The 26,742-nt window shown below is 40.9% G+C and overlaps 1 protein-coding gene across 2 annotated transcripts in view; it reads left to right on the top strand.

The window, feature by feature from the left end:
* Positions 1-26,742, top strand: part of ELMO1 (engulfment and cell motility 1) — a 268,680-nt gene that overhangs the window by 235,765 nt on the left and 6,173 nt on the right. For both annotated transcript variants that reach the window (XM_010002153.1, XM_010002154.1), the window contains exons 16-19: positions 3,601-3,764; positions 9,433-9,545; positions 17,592-17,699; positions 21,258-21,340. In XM_010002153.1, coding sequence (XP_010000455.1) covers positions 3,601-3,764; positions 9,433-9,545; positions 17,592-17,699; positions 21,258-21,340 — 468 coding nt within the window. The remainder of the gene's footprint in view (positions 1-3,600; positions 3,765-9,432; positions 9,546-17,591; positions 17,700-21,257; positions 21,341-26,742) is intronic.

Here is a 26,742-nt window from a genome sequence, read left to right as displayed (position 1 = left end):
CTCCTGCCTTCTGTCTGGGAAGCAAGGGAGCCTCTAAACCAAGGAGCTCTTTGATGATACCCTGTGATTAACTTTCCAGATCATAGCAAATAAGAGGAATTTGCACTGTTTGCTTGTTAACCAAAACAGTTAGTAAGAGAGAAGGGAGACAAGGGTTTTTACAGGATTTTGCAACTAAGCATAAAGACAGTGCCCTAAGTCTACTGAGCTTGAATTCCCTTTGATTGTTTAGTCGAGATTGAGCCTTGCTAGGTATGAGTGGTTCAGAAATCAAACTGAAAAGATCCACAGGCATGCAGCTCCCTGAAGTACAGTATTTATTTGTATGTCCATTTATCTTAGGGGCAAAACTACTCAGAGAGGCAGTTTCCCCAGTGTGACTGCCTGAATTTAGGAAGCTAAATCCATGTGTAAGCAACCAAAACCCAGAGGTGTACAGCTATTTGAATGATCTCATGAAACTAGAACTGCATGTGTGTGTGATTGTAGGACTGTATTTGCTTGCAAATCTAGTTTAGTGCTAAAAAATCAAAATGATATGGCAATGATAGTTAACATAGCAGTGTAGCATGGTTAGTTTAGCAGTTACACTATGCCTGTTTGTTTGACCTTGCAGTAATTTGTTGCTTTCTGATGGCTGGGGAATTTGATCCCATGAGCAGCAATGGCGTTTTTGTGTTTGAATTAAGCTACCTGGTTTTGCACGCTTTTGCATGACACTGCAGAAATGCTGACTGCAGGCTGACTGTAAATTCATATGCAATAAGGTAGGTTGGCACAGCTTCTCAGCAGACCTGAGAAAACAAAAGTGAAGCCAGTGGCTGAATGTCATGTTCTCTGTGAGGGTTGGAAGTTAAGCCTAGTTCACTGGGAGCCCAAGTAGAAGTGTTAGGTGGTACCAATAGCTGGAATACATTTTCAATGGGCAAAGTTATATTCAAGTCACTCCCCTCTTCTCCATTCCTGTTAATAATAAATTTCATTAGAATTAGTAATAATTTGTTATAATGAATAATATATGAATATATAAATTATGAATTTAAATTAATTAGCAGTAGTAAGTAGTCATTGTCAAGAAGGCAGAAAGAGGAAGATGGGATATTTTTAAACACTCAAGTTGTTCCTGGGATTGTCTGCTTCATTTTTTTCCCACTCTTCCTTTGAGGGTGTTTCTCCCATTACATTTCCAAAGCCCTTTTTAGGTCTTAAATGAAGACCCAGTGAAATCAGTAGGAATATGCTACTCACCTTATTGGACATGATCCATTAACCCCCTGGTGTTATGGTTGTTTGGCCTTCCAGTTTGTCATTTCCAAGGTGTGACAGCACGTTTCTTACTTGGACTGGTGTGGTTCAGTGGGCACGTGCTGAATACAGCCCAGGAGGTGTTAATCCCTCTGAGCAGTTGGGTGGCAGTCAGGAGTTTGTCTTTCAGATGGGGAAGTAGCCACCATCTAAAAAGAAATGCTTCTGTGTATGAAATGAGGAGTATGCAGGTGTAAAGTAGAGAATTCAATCTTGCTTTTTGCTATAGAACTAAGTTATATAAGGCCTCCTCAAATACACAGCAAGGTATCTTTCAGATTTGTAGGAGTGAATGGAGCAGGGTTCAGTTTTGCTGGGCCAGGTTTGCAAGATTTACTGAGAGCAGGATCTTAACTGCAAGGATACATTTAAAGCAAGGTCTCAACCTACTGTGTGTGGGTAGGCTGCTGCAACCAGGGGTTGGAAATGTGGCAAAGGCATTTGCTGCCCACCTGAGCCAACACCTTTGGGAGAAGTATCTTGCTCCTCTTGAAGTAGGTCTCTGGGATAGATGTTGTCCCTATAGTAAGGAAGGAGATTATCTTCAGTTCTTTGATTGCATAGTTTCACCTGCTGGACACAGCTAAAATAAGTGCTTAGATCACATCTGAGAAAGAAGTTACATCTCAGGAAGCAAAAACAGAAAACATAATATAGGCAATGAGTTAGAATACTGAGGCAACACATGTGAAACAATGAAATATAAATGTGAAAAGAACAATTTTCACAATTATTAGGAAACTTTGAGGGGCTGAGCTTCTTTTTCAAGATACATGATGAAGAAGAAAGAATGAAGGAAAATTACCAGTGCAGAAAAAGCTTTAGCCCTCTTTTTTTGTTGCTGGTAATCTCTGTCACAGTCACTTTGATACCAGGGTGGTGTTGCCGTTTCCTACTAGTTTTCAGCTGTTGAATTTGGGTGGGATGGGCCTTTCTAAGTCTGATAAATTGCTTTTTTCAGCCAACTTGAGCACAGCATCAGACAAATATTTCAAAGTGTGTGATTTGCACCAGCACCAAGGAAATGAGTGTAGGATTGTGGAGAGACAGACAGTAATCTGTGATATGTACTTATTTCTTCTAGAGCCAAGCAATTCCCCTTAGTTGACTCTATGTCAGCAGTTTTCTTCTGATAAAATAATTAATATGCAGATAGATGGCTGTTGCCCAGCCATCCTCCATTCTCATTTTTTGGTTTGCATTGTTTATGGCATTGCTTCAAAAGCAATCTTCTAATATGGTTGGCAAATTGATCTTTCACTCCTGACTAATGGTCTCTTTCAGCAACTTCTCTTTCTTTCACTGCGTATGGCCATAATGTTCCTGCAGCATAAAGTTCTCACAGAATCATGGAGTGGTTGAGGTTAGAAGGGACCTCTGGAGGTCATCTGGTCCAGCCCTGCTCAAGCAGGGCCACCTGCAGTTCAGTGTCCAGGACCGTGTTGAGATGGCTTTTGAATATCTCCAAGGATGGAGACTCCACAGCCTCTCTGGGCAACCTGTGCCAGTGCTCAGTCACCCTCACAGGGAAAAAGTGCGTCCAGATGTCCAGAGGGAATCTCGTGTGTTTCAGTGTGTGCCCATCCCCTCTGGACATAAGGAATAAGGGAAGCAAGGGGCCACAGTTAAGAGCTTTGTGCTACTGCCTTCCAGTCAGGAGAGCAGTTCTAAGATCCAGCAAGGGAGCTGTAAGACCTGGAAAACTCTCCGCAGTCTCTCTTGTGGGCAGTTGGACGAGTCCCTGCAGCTTGTGCACTTTGCCTGGGTTGAGCTGGCAGAAGTCAGGATGTGCATCTGTGCTCTCAGTCAGCTCCTTAGGACTTCAAAGCTTTTTTCTGCTGTTACAAGTCTGGTGTTGGATTTGTGCCTATCCCTGACATGATGGGAGCAGCACCTCAGCATGCAGAAGAGCCATGCTGCTGCCGCTCTGGGCACACAAACCACGGACAGAGCAGGACTTAAAATCCTGGAACCAGCAGTTGTAATTTAGCTGTCTAGAGAGACAGCCAAGCAATAAATGGCACCTTCCCCACCACCATCCCCTCCAAGTCCTCCCCCCTCAAAATAAAAAAAAAAAAAGTCTTGTTACAGAGAAGATGAGCATTTACTGTAAGCTGTGATGCCCTGTCAGAAGTTGGCTTCTTTTCTGGTTGTGCTACTGAAGAATTTTCTTGAGACCACACAGTGCTAATCACCTATACCTAGAAACTTTACTGTGACACATGGGAAGATTTGAAACAAAACTGCAGAAACTGTTAACACAGCTTTTCTTTTTCATTTCCTTGTCAACTGCAGGTAATGCAGGTAGTGAAAGAACAGATAATGAGAGCACTCACTACCAAGCCTAGCTCTCTGGATCAGTTCAAGAGCAAACTTCAGAATCTCAGTTACACGGAAATACTGAAAATACGCCAGTCTGAAAGAATGAACCAGGAAGACTTCCAGTCTCGTCCAATTCTGTGAGTATTGTCTTCTCTCCCCACTCATTTTTGCATGGAATGACATTTGTGAGGAAACCAAGGAGGAAAGCTGTCCAGGGAGCTGTGCTCAAAAGCAGTAGTGCAGCATCTGCTTGAAGTCCCTTATGTTTTCTTCTGCTGGGAATCATAACATTTTCTTTGAGTTCAGTTAAACCAGATTCAGCAAATCCCTACAGGGTCTCAGTTGGCTTATTTGTATGAAACTCTGATTTGACATTTCCTAGCTTTGCGTGATTGTGAGCCTTGTTTTGGTGCTGGTAGTGGCTTTAAAAAAAAAAAAAAAGTAATCAAACAACAAAACAAACACTACAACTTTGTCTTCTGTCCAACAGCTTTTAAAAATTCCAATTGTCACTTCTCTGAGCAAGACAGGCAGAAGCCCAGATGAGGAGCCGATACACACTGACACTCCACAAAATAGTGGTGTTGTGTATGACTTGTCTTTGTGTATAGTATTGTGTTTGGTGTTAATGGCAAGTAGTTACTTATTTGTAAGTGATAACATTCTGGCAGCTAGCCAACAGGATTCTCATTTCCTTGTTTACTGTGAAATATCAAATGCTAATATCGCCACCATAGCTCCTTCCCCTTTCTCACAATGCCCTTTGTTCTGTTATATGAAAAAGTGGAAGCTGTACTTGGCTCTGGACCAAGTCTGGGCTTGTGGCTGAACTGATGGCACAGGACAGATGCAGACTCCGTGGTGCACAAATGATGTGCTGAGAATAGCAGGAAGCTTTTGAGATCAGCACAGAAATGGTAAGGACTCCAGAAGCTTCAGATGAAATGTCATGAAATCCTGATGATGTTTCAAGTGGAATGGCTTGCAATTTTCCAAATCTTCTTTTCAAGGCAAAGGTATAGAGAAGAATTTGGACCAGAGCATTTCAGGATTTAGGAGCAGGATGTTCATTTTGATTTGTTTCTAAAGGACATAGATACCTAAGTACAAGCTCTGGAGGCACATTCCACCAGGGGCAGCAGGGCTATAGTAGAAGCATAAGCCAAGTAGAATTATACACTCAAATTTTAATCATACCAATGTGGATCAAAGGGGGAATGCTTCTTTTCTGTTTTCAGTGTATTAGAAGATAGGACCTAATACCCAATCAGAATCGATATCACTCACAGTAGCGCATCAATTAAAAAGCTACAAATGGCTCCAGTCAGTTTTGCATCATTACACTGCTCAAAAATCCACTGCCAATCCCCTGCAACATTCAGTGGCTCAAAGCCACTCAGTACTGATGAACTTGTCACCAAAGCTTCTCGTTTTCTCTGCTTTCCCTGGGAGTCAACTGTTTAAGTATGACACAGATCGACTATATTCTCTTGTCCCATTGCCTAGCCTCATGAAACTTGGCAGTGCCTTCTGCAAGCTCTTTATTTCCAGTATCCCTCTGGCTAGTTGCTGCCACAGTGTGGAGTCTCCTTTCTAGTCATGGGATGAGTGGACTGGCCTACACAAATAGTTAAAAGCAACTGAAATGTTACCAGAGACTCATTTCAGATTCAGGACAAAGGCGAACCTAAAGGCTATAAAAAGGCTAAGGAAATCGATAAGGTGTTTAAACAATCTCTGCATTTGCAGAGATGTAACTCTGTGCATTTGCATTTTGATTGCATCCACGATCACTTATTCCTGACTGTGAAAAGAAACGGTTCTTTCATTTTCCCCTTTGATTCGACTCCCTGTACTGAAGTCTCTCAAATTGCATAGATGACAAAAATGATAGAAGTACAGAATCATGGCCTCATTGTAAGGAAAGAGACCGTGAGTGAAGAGAGCAGTTGTGGTGGCTGTGCTGTGTATTTTAAAGCCTTTCAGATCTGCTAAAAGATTGCACACACAACGGGGAGTGTAGAAGTCAGCAGGCCTTGTTTAATTCTGCATGAGAATATGGCAATCAGATGATGGTTTTTCCTGCCTTGAACGTGGTAGAAGTCTTTCTTCTGCTGTCCATTGTACGAAGCACTGAAGTTTTAAGTTTTCAAGCTGCTGGCTGAGAGAGGCTTTAGTTAGATTGGATTTTACTATAAGCAGGAAAGTTTTGCTTTAGATCTTCAAAACTACAACAATCTCGTTTTGCAAGGGTTAGTTGTTTCTTTTATATGAGCACTGTTTTATCATGTGAGATGAAGTATTTTTCAGTTTCTGCTTTTGATTAGGAAAAATAAAAAGTCCTTCAGAACAGATGCAATTCAAGGTTCTGGGATCATTATTGATCATCCAGACTGCTATTCCACAGTGAAATGATAAAGTATCACTGGTTCATTTTGAATGGCTGTGGAAGAAAGTGTCTAGTTATCCTGTGGGCCTGTAGAGGTCCAGAGATCATCTTGACATGTTAAATGGCAGTAGAGACTGGTTAATACTGGATAAAGATCTGACGTCCAAGTGTAGGCTTGCTGGTTAGAGAGTGAATGTCAGCTAGGGAGCTATTGTTGAGTAACTCTGGGAAAACCAGCTACATACAGGGAAAAAGAAGAAGAGATGTTGATGCTTTTTGGCTTTTTATCTTACAGATTTCTCTGCAATGTTAGGAAGAGTCACTAATCACCACTCAGAATGTGTGATTAGGAGAGGGCATAGCTACAAGCCAGAAAGATAAAAGGACAAAAGCACATAAAAGAACTTCTGGGATTACTATTCTGTTGTGTTGTCATGATGTAAATATCTGTAATATACCCCATCCTGGAAGGAAAACAGCTAACAAGAATGTCTTAACTATAAGCTGGAAGGCTAAAAGCTGGGGACAGATGCTGGTGCTGAAGAAGAACTAGTATAATTTGAATAATTTTGAAATAATTTCTAATTATTTTCAAATTTGCCAACGATTCAGATCTATTACTTTAAAAGCAATTAACTAATGTCAGTATTGCCTCTAGTGCTGAAACCAGTCAGATCAGAAAATGATCATATATATTACTGGGTGGTTCGATCAACCCATCTATCTTACCATCTCAACAACTTTTGTCATTCTTATATGACAGGAACAAGGTAGAAAGCTAAGAGCAATTTTCAAAGCTGCTGTCTCCTTAGACTTTCCAGAGACTTTTTTCTCTGTCTCTTCCCAAGGCACAAACTGTTAAGCCAGTGTCATCTGAAGGACACTAAATAAAATCTTCACAGAACATATTTGCATTAATGGTTTTCCTTCACCTCATTCTTCCTGTTTGATTTTAAAGTTAGGCAGCGGGACCTCTTTCTTGAACAGAGATATTTTTTTTTCTGTCCCTCCTCTCTTTAGACTCTGACCCTGAGGAACTGAACTCCCTTGCCTTCAGATGACTTTCTGAAAATTCAAAAAAGCACATCTTTTGTTTAACTGTGTTCCCTTCTTTGATTGTTCTGCCCCACTTCTGTCACCTTGAAGTGGTGGAACAGACACCTTGAGAGTCAGGAGCAGTAAGTGGCAGGATCACCTTGTAAAAATGTATCTGGAGTCATCTGAAAAATAGCCAAAAACCATACAAGCCAGAGTAACCACATGTTGACATGAGCTGCTGAGGACATCAAGTGCAGGTGACCATGGCAAAGGATAGATGGACTTAAGAGATATCAGGAAAGTCCAAAGCCGCTGAAGACTTCTTTTTCTGTGGAGTAATAAGTTGTCTCCACAACCTCTGTGTGTTCAAGTATGGGGACTATAAAACAGAAGTGACTACTACCTCTGAGCTTCACAGCTGTGGGAGCAAATATGTGCACACGTGTAGAGGGACTCCAGCACGTCAGCAAAGAGGCAGAAGGTGTCGTCTTCTTTCCTACCTCCCTTCTTCCTGTGGAAAGTCTGCCTTGAACAGGAAATATTTTAGAGACGATTACTTGTTTATTTTTTGATTTGTTAAAAATCCTTCTTTTCCTTCAGTTTATAAAAGGCAGATGAGGCTTTAGAGGACAGAAGAGGGAATACGATGAGCAAACAGTCAGTTGTTAATGAGCTGGGTGACCCATTCATTATTGTTCTTTTTCAGTAGTGTCTTACAACTGTGATGTTATGATACCTTTAACACCTATTTAATGATAACCATCCAATTTCTGAATTAAACGACCTAAATATCAAGCTGATGTTTATACGAGTCTTGAATATTTGAAATCAGTCCAGCTGGAGATTTCATCTGCAGCCTGGACTGCTGAGTAATTCACACTGTGTTTTAACACCATTCTCCTCAGCACCTGCTCCCAGCTCTGAACTGAGGAAAGGGGAGATTCATCAGCTCAGTAAAGGCAAGACATTTATTCAAGCACAAAATTCTTTTAATCACAGTATTTAACCATTCAGCATATTCATATCTTAGCTCCCAATGAGCAAACAACAGTGCTTGAAAATTATCCTAAAGGACTAATAATACATTTTAAAAGGTGGCCTGTTTCTATAGTTGCAATGCTTCCTCAATTTTTGAGTGGCTAGATTTTCTCAGCTTGTAAATATGCAGTGAGTTATGCATCAAGAACTCCAACCATTTTGTTAATACTTGGAGGAAAGGTGGCATTTTTGTTTAAAGGCCTGATCAGTCTAGCAAAAGACTTCCTGTGGTTTCCGTGGGGGTCTGGCAGATCAAAGTTATAGAGTCCAAATAAAAGTGGAAATCAGCAGAGACTGGGCTGAAAAGAGGTGAGAATTTTTTGTTGTCTCTATGGGATTCTGTGACTTTGCTCCCTTTTGATGATGATTGCTGGAACATACTGCCAGACAGAATGATTTTTGATATTACCTAATTTGCACAACAAGGCAATATTATGGTTCTGGCACACTTTTTATAAATCCTCTACAAATTTGGTTATTTTTTAATCTTACTAGGTTTGCTGTCGAGTTGATGTTTAAACCTGTCTTTTATGTATTCTTAATGAATCTAAGTGAGGACATAACTGATAAATTGAGACATCTGTGAATCCTTGTGACGGTGTGTGAAATCAAACTTTAAATATTATGTGCATATGTTCTCTGACTAGTTCTTGACATGTTGAACTCTTATCAAAGTAAGATGTAAAAAATGGATTTTCTGATGGATATGTAATCTTTCCAAATGCACTGTGGTTTTTTGCACTCCTGGGCAAGGGTAAAGTTTGATCCTTAAGCAATCCCTAGTCAGGAGTTGGTCTTCCACAAAATTATGATTATAATGAATTAATTGAATGGCATGGAATTAAGAGTAAGTGTATAACACTAGTAATTCTTTTAGCTCATTGGCGTTGCTCACTGCTTCAAGATGTGTTTTAGCCTTCTTGTGTTGTCCTAAAGAATAGTGCTAGTAAAGCATACCAGCAGACGATCGTGCAACAAAAGGTGACAGACTCTCAAATAAGTTTCACAGAGCTCCTATGATGAAAGAGCATTATTTGCCACAGAAAAACCCTGTTGATGCATTATAGCAAGTGTTATTTTTAGATGAGTAAAGTAAGAAACTAGTAAGTGACTTGTCTGAGTCATACACTGATGTTGCAGCAGGGAAAGGTCTACAACAGATATCCTTTGTTAAAAGAAAAAGTGGGGTTTTTTTCTGGAGCAGACTAGATTCTGATCTTGGCCTGCCTGTGACCATTGTCCCCTTCAAACTCCTTGCAGAAACATATTGTAAAACTCCATCTGAAAGGAAGGAGGATGGTCTTTGAATTTGACAAGTGCCTACTTTCTCTCTTCCCAAGGGAACTAAAAGAGAAGATTCAGCCTGAGATCTTAGAACTGATCAAGCAGCAACGTCTCAATCGACTTGTGGAGGGCACCTGCTTTAGGAAACTCAACAGTCGACGTCGGCAAGGTACAGCTCAGACTGCCCAGTCTGGCTTTTTGGTATCAATTTGTCTTGAAGTTGAGAGGAGGAATACTACTTTTACTGGCAAGAACCTTGGTTGTAGTGCTGTCTTAACTACTTTTACCAGGGAGCATCTGAAAGCATCTCCTGGTTACAGTTGTTTAAGGATTTCCTGTGTTTCCCTAGAACTGATTTTGGCTTCAACACACAGGTCATCTGGAACAAGTCCAGGATTTGACAGAAGCCTCAAGCAGCAGTCTTGCACTCTGAACTGAGTATTTTGATTTCTGCCTGGTTGTTCAGGCTTCTTGTTCTCCTCAAAACAAAATCTCTGCCTCTGCAGGAATAATGCGTTAAACTTGGTTTAGCCAGAATTTGAATCTCTCAGGCTCAGACCACCATTATATATGTGCAATGAGCTGATTCTGCACCCCTCCCTCCAGTGGTACCTGTCCTTGTTTTTTGTCTTACTGTATTAACATATACATTAAATATGTTGTGATATTTCAATACACTTTTAAAAATCACTTAAATCAGTAATTTGTGCACCTTCAGGTGAATACTTGATTGACAGGAGAAGATGATTTTCCTAATCCTATGAGTCATTGCTCAGTGCTAGATTTACAGCTCATTTTATACAGTCAGAGTCTCTATGGTTCATTTTCCCTCAGATAGGCACACTTCTTTCTCGAGACAGAATAACAGGGGCATAGTGTAAAATTCTGCAGATTAATTAGAAGTTGTATGTAAACATTTCCCTTTAAACCCCTTATTTTGTCAGGATTCAGATTGCCATTTGTTTTCCATTGTAAATACAATAAAAATTAGAAAGTTACAGAAGCTAAGAGTAGGAACTGGCAAAGACAGATATTTGAGACCTTCAGATCAACTGGGGGAAAATGCTTTCTTCACAGAGAGAAGTATCCTTGCAATTCCTCTGTCCTTAGAAACAAGGAGGTCATTTTTCCTTACTGTAGGGAGTTTATTTTGGAAAATTTCCAAGCGTTTATGAAAGAGTTAAGTTGCAGGAAAATGTGGTGCAGCTTTATATCCTTTTTGTCAAGCCTACAAACATCTATGAAATCCACTGCAAAGAGGCTAGGAAAAGAGCATTAATATTCCACTGACTTTTTGTGCAGATTTCCTAGGGAGGCATGATACATTTTCAGCAGCATATTCACAGAGTGAAAGTAGCTAAAGAAAAGCATTGTTTGGTTTGGCTACCAGTAGTGAGGGTTGTTTAATTTATTCCTCTTAGAGCCTTAATCCAAGTGACTGATATTATAGGGAAGAAGTAAGGTTTGTGGCAAATATTCTTCTCTTGGCAGTTCTCCAAGAGGAAGATAGACTGTTTATGTTGTCTTAAACTGTTATTGGTTCATTATTTATAGGATCAAAAGCTTTAGAGGGTATAAATTGGTTCACCTTATATGAGTGGAAGTTAAAAAAAAAATAAAATTAAAAAAATCATCAATGTAATCATCTGGTCCACAGTTGAGGAGGTTACTATGTGTCATACTGTATAGGCCACCAGATTAACTGCTTTGATGTCATATTTATACAGGGCCAAAAAAGTTCACAGTTCCTTGGAAACAAACAAAAAGTGTGACCATACATCAAAGAATTTTATCTTCTCTGAAATATATTGGGTTTTGTCAGATACAAGCCCATTTAGAAGGGCATGTTTCTGGAAGCCCTTAAGAGTTGTGTTTGCTTCATGTTTGACTCCCTATATTTGCTGAAGCAGAAGTGTAAATTGTTCCCGGGCAGTGAGGGACAAGACACAGCCATTACAGGAGATGATGATGCATTAGGCCACCAGGCACTCAGATCTAACGCTTTTGTGATCTAATGAAGCAGCAAAATGTGGTTTGTAAACACAAGCATGTTTGGCAAATAAACCATTCAATTGACATCCTTTTTTATGTCTGGACAGTGCCTGGCACAGTCGAAACAGCAGACAGTGGCAGCTGGCACAAAGCAGAAGCAGCTCTCTGGAAATCAGCCTTTATCCTTCAGGGTCTTGAGGACCCCAAGGAAAGTAAGCTGGAGGACCAGGGCTGTCATGTTGTCAAGAACTAGGAGATGAAGTAAAGTGAATGGAGGACCAGAGCTTTAGCTAGTGCTACTAATCATCACGACAGTCAGTCTTCCAGGCAATTCCTCTGAATGTCCTGATTAAAGCAGTACAAGTCCCAGATTCATGAGTGTGTGTTCTGTTAGCCTTACCCCACGTCCCCATCTCCTCTCCCCCAGCCCACGCCCATGAGTGTGTGTTCTGTTAGCCTTACCCCACATCCCCATCTCCTCTCCCCCAGCCCACACCTGTGTGCCCTGTGCTACCCAGGAGTTCAGAATTCCTGTCACCTGCTCACTGCTCCAACTGAATTTACTTGCCACAGAGCCCTCAAAGTGCCATAGTCCATTCAGGTTGATATGGAGCTGAAACAGAAATGAGGAGCACTGTGAGGCCTTTGCCTGTTATGTAGCAACCTAGGTGTAAGAGTAATGAGACTAGGTAGGTGGTGTACTTCAGTATATATACTGATTATTTTACCTTTCCTGTTTTTTTGTTAGTTTTGGGGTGTTGTTTTTTTATTCCCTTGAGAAAAGGCTGGAACAAATGTCACAAGACAGGAGAAGCTGAAAGCACTAAATTGCCCATTAAAAAAAATAATTAGCAGGCATTATTCCATGATAAAGAGTCCAGACAAAACTTCTGTTAAGCCTGTTGTTTGAACATGTGGTAGGACACACATGGTTAGTCACAGTAAGTTAAAAAAATTGACTTACAAAAAAATGAGTAGGGAGTTTACAGACACTTATGGCCTTTTGAGAAGAGGTGAAACACTTTCATATATACTTGGCATTGAAAAGCCTCCAAACTAACAGGTGATTCACTGGGGAGATGCTGAAGATTAAGCTGTGAGGTATCTGTAGTCAGATGTCTCTGTCTTTTGTGTTTCAGCACAGGATTATCATACCAGCAGGATCTCTCTGTAGCTAAAATTCAGAAATAACATTGTTGTCCCAGCAAGATCCTTAGCACTCTCAAAGAATACATGGCCTTTCCCTTGCAAGGTTTTGTAGGAGAAATGCAGCACTAACTCCTGTTTGTATTAAGCACTCATCAGTTGGAAAAGAAACAGCAAAATCTAGCTTGCCCTTCTGGTCCTTGTACAGCAGCAGGTCATGTAACTCTGCAAATCCCATCTTTGTTCCTTGACCATGGACATCAGCTGACATATAGACTTCTTCAGCTTTCTCCTTCCTTAGTTAATTCCTAAAAGAATAGGGAGAACACCAAAGCAAAAGCCTGCAAAGCACTTTACAACTCTGAAAGTTATTATATCCAGTAGAGTTAAGTAGCAGATAAAGGCTTTTTATTGAGGATAATAGGTACTTCTGATGCTGTCATCCAGTACATTTGTAGTTTATGTTGCTGGGTGCACTCTTGGTAATAAATTCCCCTTTTATAAGGATTATAGAGAAATTGCCTGGTATTGAAGTGGGTCTGCAGCCAAAGGTGAAGTTTCTTGAACAATAATTTTGGGAAGGGAAGGAAAGCCTGGTGATACACAACATTAAATTAAAAACACAGGGCACTATGAAAGGAACTTGGAAAGAAAAGGCTTAAATTAAAATTAAAAAATCAAGTGAAGACAGGTTTTCCATCTCCTGCTAGGATAAGTAACTCACACTTCTGAACAGGAACACACACTTTCTCTTTTTCCTGTCAAGCTTCTTTGCTACTGCTATTCCATCCCAGCCTCTGTAGTCCCATAAAATATAATGTTCTGTGACTGTGTGACTTGCTGAGAGGAGCTGGTTAACCAAATATGCCTCCAGCATTGCCACAGGTCAGTTATTCACCAGTCATCTGCGGGGCCTGCTCGCTTTCATCTAAGCATTTAAGACTAGTTAGAGTGAAAATGTGCCACTAGAGCTGTATTAGAGGAAGATAGCACAGTGAAAGAAAAAAGGTGAGTCCACTTACATATATCTAAAATCTACACAAATTCATTTGTTTTCATTGATATATTTAAAAGTGGGTTCCTGTTGCTAAATCAGTGAGGAAGATTTTCTTTGAACAACAAACTTCTTTGCTCACCTGGAACATATCTTGGAACAAAATACTCTCAGACTTTTCTCCATGCATATCTGAGCTATTTTCTCCCCAGATTCTAACTATAGAGCATTTCTGTGCTAACCACAGCACTTCTCTACCTGGGATAGCATTGGTAAGGGCATATGAGTCATTGGTCATTAATGCACTTCGAAATGCACTGTGTGAATGACCAAGCACTGTGTAGCCCATCATCAAAATGTTCTGTGCTATATTTGGTCACAGTTTGGAATGCTACTCTTCTAGCCAAATCATAGCTGATTTTGTTATTTGTTTGTTTGGTTTTTTTAACCTCATCTAAAATCTTTTACACAATGGGCTATGATATATTTAACTCACTTGCTGCTCTAGCAGTTATCAGAAAATCCAAACAGTTTGTTTGAAACCTTTTCAGGTTAAAAACTGTTAAGGGTTAATTCTGTTTGCCAAAAAAAGAATCTCTAGCACCTTAATTTGATTGCATCAGTGGTCAATGAGCTACAAGACATAAGGACCCACTGGAAGGTGAAAATTATGTAGTGTCCAAAAACAGTGATGAAATCACAACCCCACATCATCTCTGAAGACTCTGTGGTTAGTGACTGCCCTCCCTACTGGTGCTTGTGCTGAGGAGGAATTTTACAGATGCAGGAGTAGTAACACTGCATACAAAATATGAGTTGTATCTCATAGAAAGGACTTAGGCTTCAGGGAAAATTTGTAAGACTGGGCCTAAAAACAAAACAAACTCCACTTCTTCCTGAACAGGCAGTTGCCCCACTCCAGATGTGTATATACACCTGGAGGTGACAGCTGTGGAGCACAGGCTCTGTTGAGAAATGGCTGTCCTATCTTTAAAGCCTCTTGTGGTACTTCAGTTCTGTGAACTTGGGTTTAAGAGCTCTGGGGTGTTTAGGCAGTAGTTTTTGTTTGTGTTATAAACACCGATTACTAAGCATGGTTGAAAAGAGCTTTTTATTTTGCTTTTTTTTTTTTTTTTTTTTTTTAAATCAATATAGAGCTGAAAGTAAATGCTGGCCACTTCCCATGCACTGTTGTGTATTTAAGATTTCTTCACCCTTTTTGTCAGTGGAAGCAATTTCATGTAATTTTAATTTGACTGCAGCATTATTTTATACACTACTTTTCCCACTAATGCTGTGTTCAGCACCTGCACTACAGTAAAATAACATGCACCTTGTTTAAAACAGTTCCCCTCCAAGGCACTGGGATCACACATAAGTGGGCTGTTGTCTCTTGAAGTGTTTGTAACATCCCGTACAGCTGAAAAAACCCCCACCCCAGCTGGTAAGGCTGAGGTGGTTGCAGAGCAAGGGTGACTTCCCATCACTAGCACGCTGATCTCCCTCCTCAGCCTGGCTGATGCAGTCATTTAGTGACTGCAGCAGAGGGAACCTCATTAGTTCCATTTGTAGGTTTCATTTAAGGGTTTTCCCTGTGACAACAAGACTGTGGCACAATGGCAGGTTTTAGTGAGCCCACAGGAGAATTGCACTGGACACGCTTCAAGCTACAGTCAACGGCTGTTAGTTCTTTCATTAACCTTGGGTTATAGGGAGGTGCTGTAAAAGGCTCCACAAGCCTTCAGAGCTAGGATTTCTTTACATAAAACCACCCCTTGCTAAAAATGTAGGCAGGCATTTAAACGGAGAGGTTTTTCCCTCTTTTATTCATGGAGCAGGGCATTGAAACAGGACCAAGGTTACCAAAACACTGAAAACCCTAGAAGGTTAAAGACCCAAACTTTTTCAAAGCCTTGCTAACAACACCAGCCCCATCTGTTCTAAATCAAAAGGAATTAACGGTTTGTTGTTGTCTTTTTCCAGTTACAGTGTCTTCCTGGCCAGGTCATTGAGAAGGCAGTGAGACCATGTTGACTTTTATTAGGCAAAAATTACTGTTTTAATCTTGGATTGGAAAGTTATATTCCTTTGTGCAGCCTAATAAACAAATTTGCAGTTAAAGCTGGACATGAAAGGCTCCTAGAGCCTTTACTAGAGACTTTTCTTTAAGTAGGCAAAGGACATTATGGTTTACCATCAGATTGAATATGGTTTATTTTTTAAGCATAGGTATTGATATGGTTGCTAGAATTTTCTGTCAAAGGTACAAATCTAGAAAAATTTAACACACATCCTTCTGAGACACACACACACTGTCCAACAAGTTGATTGTAAATTTGCTCTTCAGATGAGAGACCACTGAATGAGGACTCCTGCTTGCTCCGCTTTAAGATCCCTACAAAAGTTTTGCAAGTGGGGTTTTCCTCTTGGCCCCATACTGTGCAACATTTTATGTACTGCTTACAGTCCAGGGAAGCTTGTATTTCAGCAGCTCTTTTTGTATGCATCAGAAAATCCTAATCTCAGGCTCTGTACCATACATTTTTTAATTACTGTGCATGCCTATGAAGTAGATAACCAACATCTTGCCCATTGCCATTCTGAGCCATTGCCAGCGCTTTGTAAGGTCTTTTGAGACCTTTCTGTAGAAAGAGCTGCTCACTTAGAAGATGCTTTGAAGTCTGGGGGTTTTTTTCCCCAAAACATTTTTACCCACCGTTACAAAGAAATTTGATAGGGCAGAAGCCTATTTTTGCCATTCAAAACTGAGTTGCCTTTCTCTGTGTTTCATGGCATTGCATTTTAAATGGCTAGCCAAGGGACTGGAGAGTATCCTTTAGAAAGAGGTTGCTTCTGTGAAGCCAATAATTTACCAACAAAGCCGAGTCATTCCTTCACTGACACCCCAAACGAGCTCATGTATGCTGGCTCTGGTGGTTCTACAGCTCCTTTCAACCTTTTATCTGAACTGTGGCTCCATTCGCTCCTGGCAACTGTAGCACTATGGAGCTGTGTCAATGCTTCCCCTAAACTGTCCCTTAAGATGCTGGTGCTGGGCACAGAATCAGCACTGCCAGCACTGAGCAGAGCACAGAGCCAGAGAAGCACTCTGCCCAGCCCCCCAGCCCCAGCCTGGCATTATAACATCTAGCCTCACTCTGAGCTTTAGGAGGTTTATAGCTTGGATGTAACAAGGTAGTGTTTTTGACAGTTTAACGTGATGTGATCTATTTATTAAAGTGTTCTTACAAGGAAGGGTAACCTTGTTCTTGCCATTTCAGAAAGGGAATTGGCAAGCACCACCCCTGCACACTAGGCAGCATGGTGGCCCAGCTCTGCAAAGGTGATGTTCTTCACAGGAGCAGGTTTTAACAAATACTGTGAAAAGCAATTATATCCTGCGAGGCAGGAGTTGGCAGGAGATGTAGATATACATCTCCTAGAGAGGGCTAAAATGGAAACTGGAGTGTGACTGCATGGTCAGACATTTGTGACCATGCCAAGCACTGAACTATCTGCAGGAGAAGGGAGTTAATGTCTGCTTTTTCAATCTTTGTGTGTTTGTTATGTCCAGTCCCTCCATAAATATGGGGGTGTTCTCCCATGTGTATAAAAAGACATGAGTCATAATTTTCATAAAATATGGGATATTTCAAATGTATCAGGTTTTGGGTGTCCCACACAAGACAGCTGGCAGGGCTTAATTTTCACAGAGTGGGTGCTAAAAATGAAGCTTTTATGGGTATATTAAAGTTATCCACTGAAAGCAGAGGTTACTTTGCCAGTCTTCTGTCCATAAGGATATATAATATCATGCAAAAATGAGTTTGCTAGTATTTATTTTTGGAACCAGTGAGTAAGTCAATTAAAAAATGGCAGATTAATGCCAGCTTCATTTTATCAAGTAAAATTACTGAGCAAAGTCTCTGCCCTACTTTCCATACACCCCACACATAACTTCTTCTGAAAGAAAAAAGACAGTCCTTCCCTGTAGTGTCTCATTTGAGTAGGCTTTCTCCTATGCTATTGAGAATGCTGATGAAGACATGTTAGTGACATTGTTTAATGTGTTTGTTTTAACAGACAAATTTTGGTATTGTCGACTTTCACCTAATCACAAGGTCTTGCACTACGGAGACTTGGAAGAAAGTCCCCAGGGAGAAGTGCCCCATGATTCCTTGCAAGATAAATGTAAGTCGTGCACAAAGATTGTGCTACTTTTGCCTCTTTTATGCTACTTCTTCTTTATAACTTGAAGTAGGTTTCTCTTGAACACAGGACATGCACAACAGCTCTGTTTATGGAGAGAGGGCGAGCAGAGGACATTTTCTCCTGCATTCAAATACTGCTGTCCTGACTTTGGCAAGCATGTGTGAGGACTGAGCTCAGCTTTCCAATGAGTTTATAATTTCATTCAGTTTTGAGATGTCATGCTTTTCATGAGGAGGAACACAGGTTTTTTTGATTGCTCATCTAACTGCTGATGTCACATTAAAATACTTGGGCATATTCAGAAGCACTTCCTGTCTGCAGGAACAGGTGTTTCTTCTCTGGCAAACAATCTAGTGACTGGAAGAAATCTGTGGCAGACAGAGGTCTTTTTCATTATTGTGGGGAGTGGACGTAAAGATAATAATACCTGGCTGTGAACAGTATTGAGAGAACCTCACATTAACCTTATACTCAACTGGAAGACGATATGCCTCTGTGACAGCTCCTTCCTAGGACATTATTGGGATTTTTTTAATGGGAAAAGTAATTTTAGAGCCCTTCAGAAAAATCATAGTCTTCTGATCATTTTTCCTTCATTCTTCAACATGAGTTGTAGAAGTTCAACCTGCAATGCTGAGACAGCATTTTATGATAACAGAAATAATAACCAGTGTAGTTCTGTGACAAGAACGTGACTTCAAGAAATCAGGCAGTGAATAAGAAATAACTTCTTTTTGTTCTTTTCTGAATCTCCATTACTAATAAATTCAATTTTTGGCATCATCAAATTAGACACTCTTGTACAAGTATTTCAGTTGCTAGCTCCACTTCTTTCATGGAATGGCAGAGAGACTAATTTTTCGGAAATTGGAAACTTTTTCAGCCTGAGGATTGAGAAAAGAGAGAATCAGTGTTTTAAACTTTCCTGCATATTAGTAAAACAAAGAATTGTTTCTCTTTTCTGTTCCTCCAGCCTGTCTCTAGGCAGCACTGTTAAACTTCTAAGTACTCCCAGACACAGACTGGGAGGGAAGGAGGAAAAGCCTGTCTGATGCTGGAGCCCTGGCAGTTTGCAGTCATGCTCCCTTGTTTCCATTGCCTTTCAGATTGCCTCAGGGATGTTTCACTCTCTTACTGCAGTCTTGGCAGAACGTAGGGCAGGGCTCACATTGCTGCATTGGCACTGGGAGAGGCTGTTTTGCTGGATGAGGCTTAGAGAAACAGCCCTTGAATGTTACAGTAGCTTCAGAATTACAGAAGAATGAAGGCCACGCTTGGAAGAGCAGGCACGATTATGAGACCAGCAGTTCCCAGATTTGTTTGCTTTGAGCATGTTTCCACACTCAAGCCCCTGATCCTGACTGCAGGCTTCATCTTGCATTTGCATTTTTGTAGGCTCTTGAGCCTGCTTGGGAATGTCAGGAACCCGTGGGAGCAGAAGGCTCCTACTTCAGAAACCACTGGGCCAGACGCACATGCTTCCTGTGCATGCCTGCTACCATAGCAGATACTAATGCAGTTTGAGAAAGATTTGGTTATTTCATCCATATCTCAGGTTTTCAGGCTATAAAGGATACAAGATATACCACAGTGCCTCCCACTTCAGAGCCTGATTCTTGAGAATATTGCAAAAAAACAAGATTATAAAGTGGTCCTATAGTTTGAAACATGTCAGGTCAAACTGCCTTGGGAATTTTTCAGAACGTTTTCCAGAAATATTCTGGAGTTCTGTGGATAGATTAATATTGAATTTTGAACTATGAATATGATGACAAGATTGTTAGCATTTGGGAGAAGATCAACTGATGAAAGAGAATAAATGGAGGACAAAGAGAAGCACCAAAGGGCATTTTGTGTTCTCCTTGCCAAGCTTGAATGACTAGTGTCTATCTCAAAAAATAAATGTGGGGTGTTTTAACCTTTTCACTTCTGTGAATGTCACCTCTCTGTCCATCTGGCAGAGTTAATAAGCCATACAAACTCCAGCTGGGACAGAAAAGAGCTGCCCTCTTTCTCAGGGCTTTATCCGTTGTAACCACATCATATCTGTGCTCACACCCTCCAGTATTTTGTTACTCAGCTTCTGATACCATCTGAAGTCTTTGATTCTACTTTTCCAAAGCAAGGAATAGGCCAAGTTCCAGATAAATAAAGATCAGGATCTGTGATCTCCCATAGTAACCTTGTTCCAGATCACAGGGACTGAGAGCAGGAAACCTGGAGAAGAACCTTGGTTGAGAGATCTAACTTGAGAAAACCTACCTTATGCAATCAGATAAATTGTTTTTCTAAACATCGTCTTCACAGTTGCAGTCAAATATCTTCTTTACTTCCTAGTTTGTCCTGACTCATTCTGTCTTCTCAAAAATAATCTCTCTTCTTGACCAAAAAGTGAATTACTGTCAGAGATGCAAAAAGCCAGCATCCCCACGGCACAAAATGCTGAAACTAAATACAGGAGAAGTTGAGTAGTGAGTAGCCAAATAACTTCCGTTTCTTTTAGTTCTCCATGTACAAAGAAGTCCTTAAAAAATGTCTATTATATCCCATGCTACCCATTTAACCATAGTGCTGAGGTAATCTGTAATAAAGTACATTGTCTTGCTGTACTCAGTAGAGAAGAAAACGCATTTCTCCTCTCCACTATTTCCATTAGAGTTTATGAAGAACTGGGCAGTAAGAGACTTCCATATGATTATGCTGTTCTATATATATGATGCTTTTCCACAAGGATAATGGATTATTTATAGATTGTAGAAACTGTCACTCACTGACCATATTGTATTTTGGAGCCAATATATTCCCCATGATGTAATTACCATTGGAAAATTGACTTCCAATTGAAACTCAGAGAAATTTACCTTTATGTTTTAGTGATCTCACTCTGTGAGTGAATCTGAGTGGCAACAGCTTCCAATGCTCTTTTCCCACTTTTTAAAAAAATAATGATTTCTGATCATTTCACATTTTAAAGCAATTGGAAGGGTTCTTTATATGGCTTAGTAGTCCTTATTCCTGTTAATTCCATAAAGAGACTGAACTGCTGATGTGAAACAGAAAACTATTTGAAAAATTCATACAGGCATTAACAGAGGGACAACAGCATCAAGTGAGGTAGGGTCCAACTTGCCCAGCGTCCTCTCTCTACCAGAGACTTGAGCTGGATGCCTATGGAACAGCAAAAACAGGGTAGGCAAATTATATTATTAGGGCTAAAACCACTATACTTTTGTAGATACACAAAAAGCTCTCCAAACACAGGTACATGTCTATATAAAGCACTCTTACCCAAAGTAGTCTCAAGAGGCAAGAAAAAGCATACTCATATTTTTATCCAGATGTCTGAAATTTTGTCAAGATTCACTGATTCCTATTTCAGTTGTTTTCTTCTGGTTTTCTTTCTTACAACAGGCTGGTAATGGCAAGGGTGGTGGCAATTTTAACACATTAGTCTTGTCTCAGACTCTGTAGCTTTTATTCACCTTGGTTATAACTAATTTTCTGTTGTTTGGGTTTTTTTGGTTCTTTTTAATGCAGTACCAGTGGCGGATATAAAAGCTGTTGTGACTGGGAAGGATTGCCCTCACATGAAGGAGAAAGGAGCTCTTAAACAAAACAAGGTATGATTCTCAAATTGTTATGAACACACACCCTGCAGAATACAAAGCTTGTCAACTTGACCTTCTATGAAGTAATACAGGTATTTTTCATTCCAGCCTGACACCTTTTAGTGTATGCACTTTGTTTTCATGTCAGACTGTTTGAGTTAAAATATTAGGGCAGCCTATGCTCTTTTACTTAGATTTCATGGCAGATGTGCATTGGGATATTCCCAGAGCACATTAGTAGTGGTGTCTTCTACCTCTAAAGCAAAGCAGTTTTGCCTGCTGTCACAGAGCAGAGCAGCAGTGATTCTTGGTGCCTGCTCCTATATTTTCTCTGATAAACTGCTTGTTCCAGCTGTAATCACTAGTGAGTTCACATTCTGTTAGTACTGCCACATGCCAGATTTGCAGCTGATGTCCAGCTGATGATAACTTCAGGTCCAGTCAGGCAGAAAAACAGCTGCCAACAAAAGGATGTAAAGCAAATGCTAGGCAGTTAAATGAGGTATGTAAAGCTGTGCTCAACAATGCACTTGGGGAAAAATGTGTAGAAGACAGTGGTCAGCTGAAATTATGTTGCCTTTCAGAAATTCAGATCTAGAGCAAAATTCAGATCTATACATAAAAATGTGCCAGAATCTTTCAGAGTTTTTGTTAGTAGGAATTGACAGTACAGCAAGCAGATAGCGAGTTACTATGATCCCACCTGGAGTACTGTGTCCAGGTCTGGAGTCCCCAACACAGGAAGGATGTGGAGCTCTTGGAGAAAGCCCAGAGGAGAGCCATGAAGATGACTAGAGGGCTGGAGCACCTCTCCTACAAAGACAAGCTGAGACTTGGGGCTGTTCAGCCTGGAGAAGAGAAGGCTCCAGGGAGACTTAGTAGTGGCCTTCCAGTACCCAAAGGGGCCTACAGGAAACTGGGCAGGGGCTTTTTACAGTGCTTGTAGTGAGAGAACAAGGGGAAATGTTTTAAACTGGAAGAGGGGAGATTTAGGTTAGACATTAGGAAGAAAATCTTTAGTGTGAAGGCAGTGAGACACTGGAGCATGTTGCCCAGGGTGGTTGTGGATGCCCTGTCCCTGGAAGTGTTCAAGGCCAGATTGGATGGGGCTTTGAGCAACCTGATCCACGTGGCAGGTGTCCCTGCCCATGCTGAGGCCTTGGAACTATGTGATCTTTAAGGTCCCTTCCAACCCAAACAATTCTATGATCCCATGATACTAGCAAAATCTGACATCTTTGGTATTGGTGGTCTTCATACCATATTGTATGAGGTATATTCATAAGTTTTCCATCAGGTCATGCTGTCTGACCTGACAAGAAGGAGAGAGCTTTGTATGGCTGGAAATGAAAACATCAAGCCATGTCAGGAAAAAAATCCCATGTTGATTTTCTGAATCAGGACACTAACACACATGCACACAACAGATTGCATACAACTCCTACCTCATGTTACAGCTACACCACCAACAGCAGTTGGCTGGGGCATTTATATGATACACATGAAGTATTTTTAGTGCTTCCTTGTCTTAGCATTCATATGTCCACACAAAAAGGGAAGATGAGAAGAAGGAAAGCAGTGGGTGGCAGGGATGGAAGTGTGTCATCTTTATGGAGCAGTGATGTCTAGATAATATTCAATACTAAATAGCAATGGTGCAGCTGAGTTTGTTCTCCACTGTCAGCATCACCCCATTTACTCAAGTAAAATTGCTTATAACTGGCATAAAAGTGGTGGTTGAGAATGTGAAGATCAGGAGTTGATAGGTATCATGGCTGCATCCATAGCTGGAGCATTTCTTTTGTGATCCCAGCAATGATAATTATGAATTTTTAACTATTTCTGATGTGGTGGAATATTCTGTGGTTTGGGATTTTTTCCTTCCTTGATTCCTTATTTTTTTTCCCCTGAGAATCACAGAATTAGTGAAATTAGTTGTCACCACAATCAAACTGTCACGTGCAGTATTGCAGCTACTTTGCTGACATCTTAGGAATAGCACATCATGATTTGTGGAGTATGGGGTTAATGCAGACAATTAAAGGAAACATTTTTGAAAAAGACCAGACACGGAATGCAATTTGCCCGAGTTTGGTGTATGAAACCTTTTACTTCCTGAAATCTAGCAATTGGTGATATATATATTTTTTTAAGAGGCCTTTTTTTCCTGTGCTCTCTTCGTACACATGTAACAACCACTTTAATGTTTATTCATTAGTAGAAGAGAAAATTGCATGGCAAAATGCCACTGCTGTGAACAGAGCTGGAATGGACAGAATGTCCATAACAAAGGCTTCAGCATCTCTTCATTTGGTGGCACATGGCTGTTATTCTTTCAGTGGGACAATTTAGAAATAACTACGAGTTAAACAGAATAGGAATTTGCATGCATATGAAGCTGGAATGACTTGATAGGACCAGACCTGAATCTATTTTTGTTCATCTTGCTTGTGTTTTTAAATTAGGTTTAATTTTAAAGCCCTTATTTCTCAAGGAAATAAAATAGATTAGATTTTGCAGCCTTCAAAACAAAGCATGAGAGAAGGATCTGGAAAAGAACAATCACTATGTAATTTCTAAGTGTTCTATAACCCTTTATTTGCTGATGTGGCATGATTCAGGCTTGGTGCCTTTTTGTCAGCTGAAATGGTTCTGCTCACTTCCCTCTTCTTCTGCAACTTCTCTTTCATTTCATGTTGGTTGAACAAGTTCCCTACCACTGCATGCACAGAGAGTTCTCTGTGGGGGATCTTCAGGCTCTAGCAAGCAAACTTAACGTGACTGTGGTCTCAGCCTTCAGCAGAGACATGATGGTTTTGCAGCTGTTGATGTCAGGAGAGATGTCATTCCAGCTGCATGGGATCACTCAGCTGTTGGTGCCTAAAATGCCTCTTCATCAAAAATTGCTTGTCTCAGGCCCATGTGAGGGGCCAGTGGAGATTGTGAGAGACAGAAGTTCTAGGTGCAAGCTTCCCCTCCTACCACCTGCAACAGCTTTCCCTGCAGAGTTGTAACCAAGGAGTGGGAAGTGTCCAGTCAGCAGGTGCAGAATCTCTTGCTCCCTGTTTGCATTGAAGCTCCAAGGAGAGATATGTTGCAGGTCCCAATACTGTTACCATTGATGAGCACCTAGTGAATGGCAGAGGTCTGAGATGTGCAAGGGTGGAAAGAGTCAAGAGTGTCAAGGGAATGAGTTCAGCAGATTGAGGTGCGGGAGGACGAAAGCAAAACCAAGAGGAGAGGAGCAGGTTGGAAGGAATGGAAGGAAGGAAAGAAGAGAAGGTAAGGGAAACCTGGTGGAAAAAGCCAGAGTGGAAAATTACTTTGAGAAAGGTTGAGAAGTAGGACAGAGAAGAGAGGAAAAAGCCACAGATGGCTGACAGAGATTGACCAGTTTTCCTTTAAGAATTGCCAGTTCCTCAAAATCACCTGTCATTGATGGGAATGTAACAAAACCAGGTGGGAGTACTTGACAAGTCTGCCAGCTCAACCACTGAGACCACCATCAGTGTGGAGGGCCAGTTGGCAACTGGCCAACCTTAGGCTTACATTTTCTTTGACAGTTTGTTATGCATGAGGCAACAGAGATACTGGCACCTGGAAGCTCTAATTCCTGAGGCTTTAGTCTCTGGAGCAGCCATAAAACAAGCTGGACTGCAGCCAGGGGTGCCAAACTTGACTTTCCATCAGAAAGGGAAGATTGGTGCCCTAAATGTGCCCTTTCTCATTCTCTGCCTGTCTGTGAATGACCAAATCCCAGGCTTCCTGGGATATTCCTCCTTCAGGAAGGGTTTTTCCTCTCCTTTCCCCGTCTTTGAGATGAACAGAAACTTCAATCGCTTGGAATCTCCCAAAGGAGTCAGGGGCCAGGTCGACCTTCAGGGACATCATAGTAGAGCAGTACAAGCCCTTTTTTTCAGTGATGTATTTTATTTCCACAACCTCAGCTGCATGACTAGGCATGTTCTGTCAGTAATTTATAACAGTCTGTGAGGAGCTAATGCATGGTTTCTGTGGGCAGAGGTTAATTTGTTTCTGTAATGAGGGACATCACTCTTAATAAGGTGTGGCTGAGAGACACGCCTAAAACACAAAAAGACTATGTGAGCCATCAGCCATTTGTTTGCTAAGTGCACCAGCACTGTTAGTATCTGCAGCTTCTGTGGGGATTCAACACTTGCTTGTCTCCTGTGGCCTGGCAATACAGCAAGTTCAACCTATTAATTCAACTCAAGGAAACCAAGAGCATTTCCCACAGAAGGCAGATATGTGATCATTCAAGATTATCCCTAAAGATTGCAAGTTTTATGAAGCAAACTCTGCTCTTAATCACACAAGTTCAAAAATGAAATCACCCTTATGGAAATCCAAAGACCTATGTCTGTTTCAGACCTGGAGATGGGGAGTAGAAATATAGAGCACTGCATATGCTTCAGTCCCTGCAGTCAGTTCTTCCATTGTAGAGCCTGTGTAGCAGATTTAGGAAGTCATGCTCTTGCCACAGCTAGCAGCATAGGGACTGTTGTCAGCTGGGAGTCAGCAGAGGTGATCAGTATTTTGGGGTTCAGGAAGCCAAGAGGCAAGGGGAACAGGACTGATGATACACATCAAAGTAGTTACAAGTCAGCACTGTCCTCTGTAGACAGGTCTTTTTTTTCCCACAGAGTTATGTCCATGCCAGCTAGTTTAGAGGTTGTGAAATTCTTGTAACGGCTCTTGTATTGATGTTTGCAGTAACTGTGATAATATAGCATCTTTACATGCTCTCTACTGGCCAGTGGAAGTTCATTATTTATTCAAATTTGATGAGTTTCCCCATAGGAACGCAAGTCCAAGTGACTTTTAGGGAAGGTCAGTGCTTACGGAATTCACTTTGGCACCTTTCAAATTCCAGCTTCAACACTGAGGGGAAAAAATATGATCCTTTTGTCATTTCCCAAGATTAATTTGAGTCTTTATGACTAAGTAACCTAGATAGTTCAGAGACTGCTGATTCTGGTTCAGGTAGAGACAAGATGACAGAAATCTCTTGAGAATGCATAGTTTAATAGATTTCCAACATTGAAAAGAGCATAAGTATATACCAGGAGATTAACTGTCCTGGCAAGTTTTTTGATGCTGGGAGGGAATCAAACCCTGCAGAACTTTGCAAGTTTAATCTATACAAATTGAAGAATCACGGGTCTTCGTGAAGAGTTTGTTATAAGTATGCTACTGTGTGTTACATCCATTTTAGTCCTCACTATTGCCTAGTTCAAATCTAAACTCAAGTGCCCAAATAATCCCTGACTGAGTGAGCTACAGTCATCACTTAGGAGGATCAGTTTGTTTTCACTGAAGCATCTGGGTTGGGGTTCTTGCTGTGCCAGTCTGTTGCAATGGTCTGGTACTGCTGTGGCTTTGGCTGGGCAGGG

Source organism: Chaetura pelagica, unplaced genomic scaffold (assembly GCF_000747805.2).
Source record: "Chaetura pelagica isolate M959 unplaced genomic scaffold, ChaPel_1.0 scaffold417, whole genome shotgun sequence".
Taxonomy (NCBI): Eukaryota; Metazoa; Chordata; class Aves; order Apodiformes; family Apodidae; genus Chaetura; species Chaetura pelagica.
This window is presented reverse-complemented; position numbering and strand designations above follow the sequence as displayed.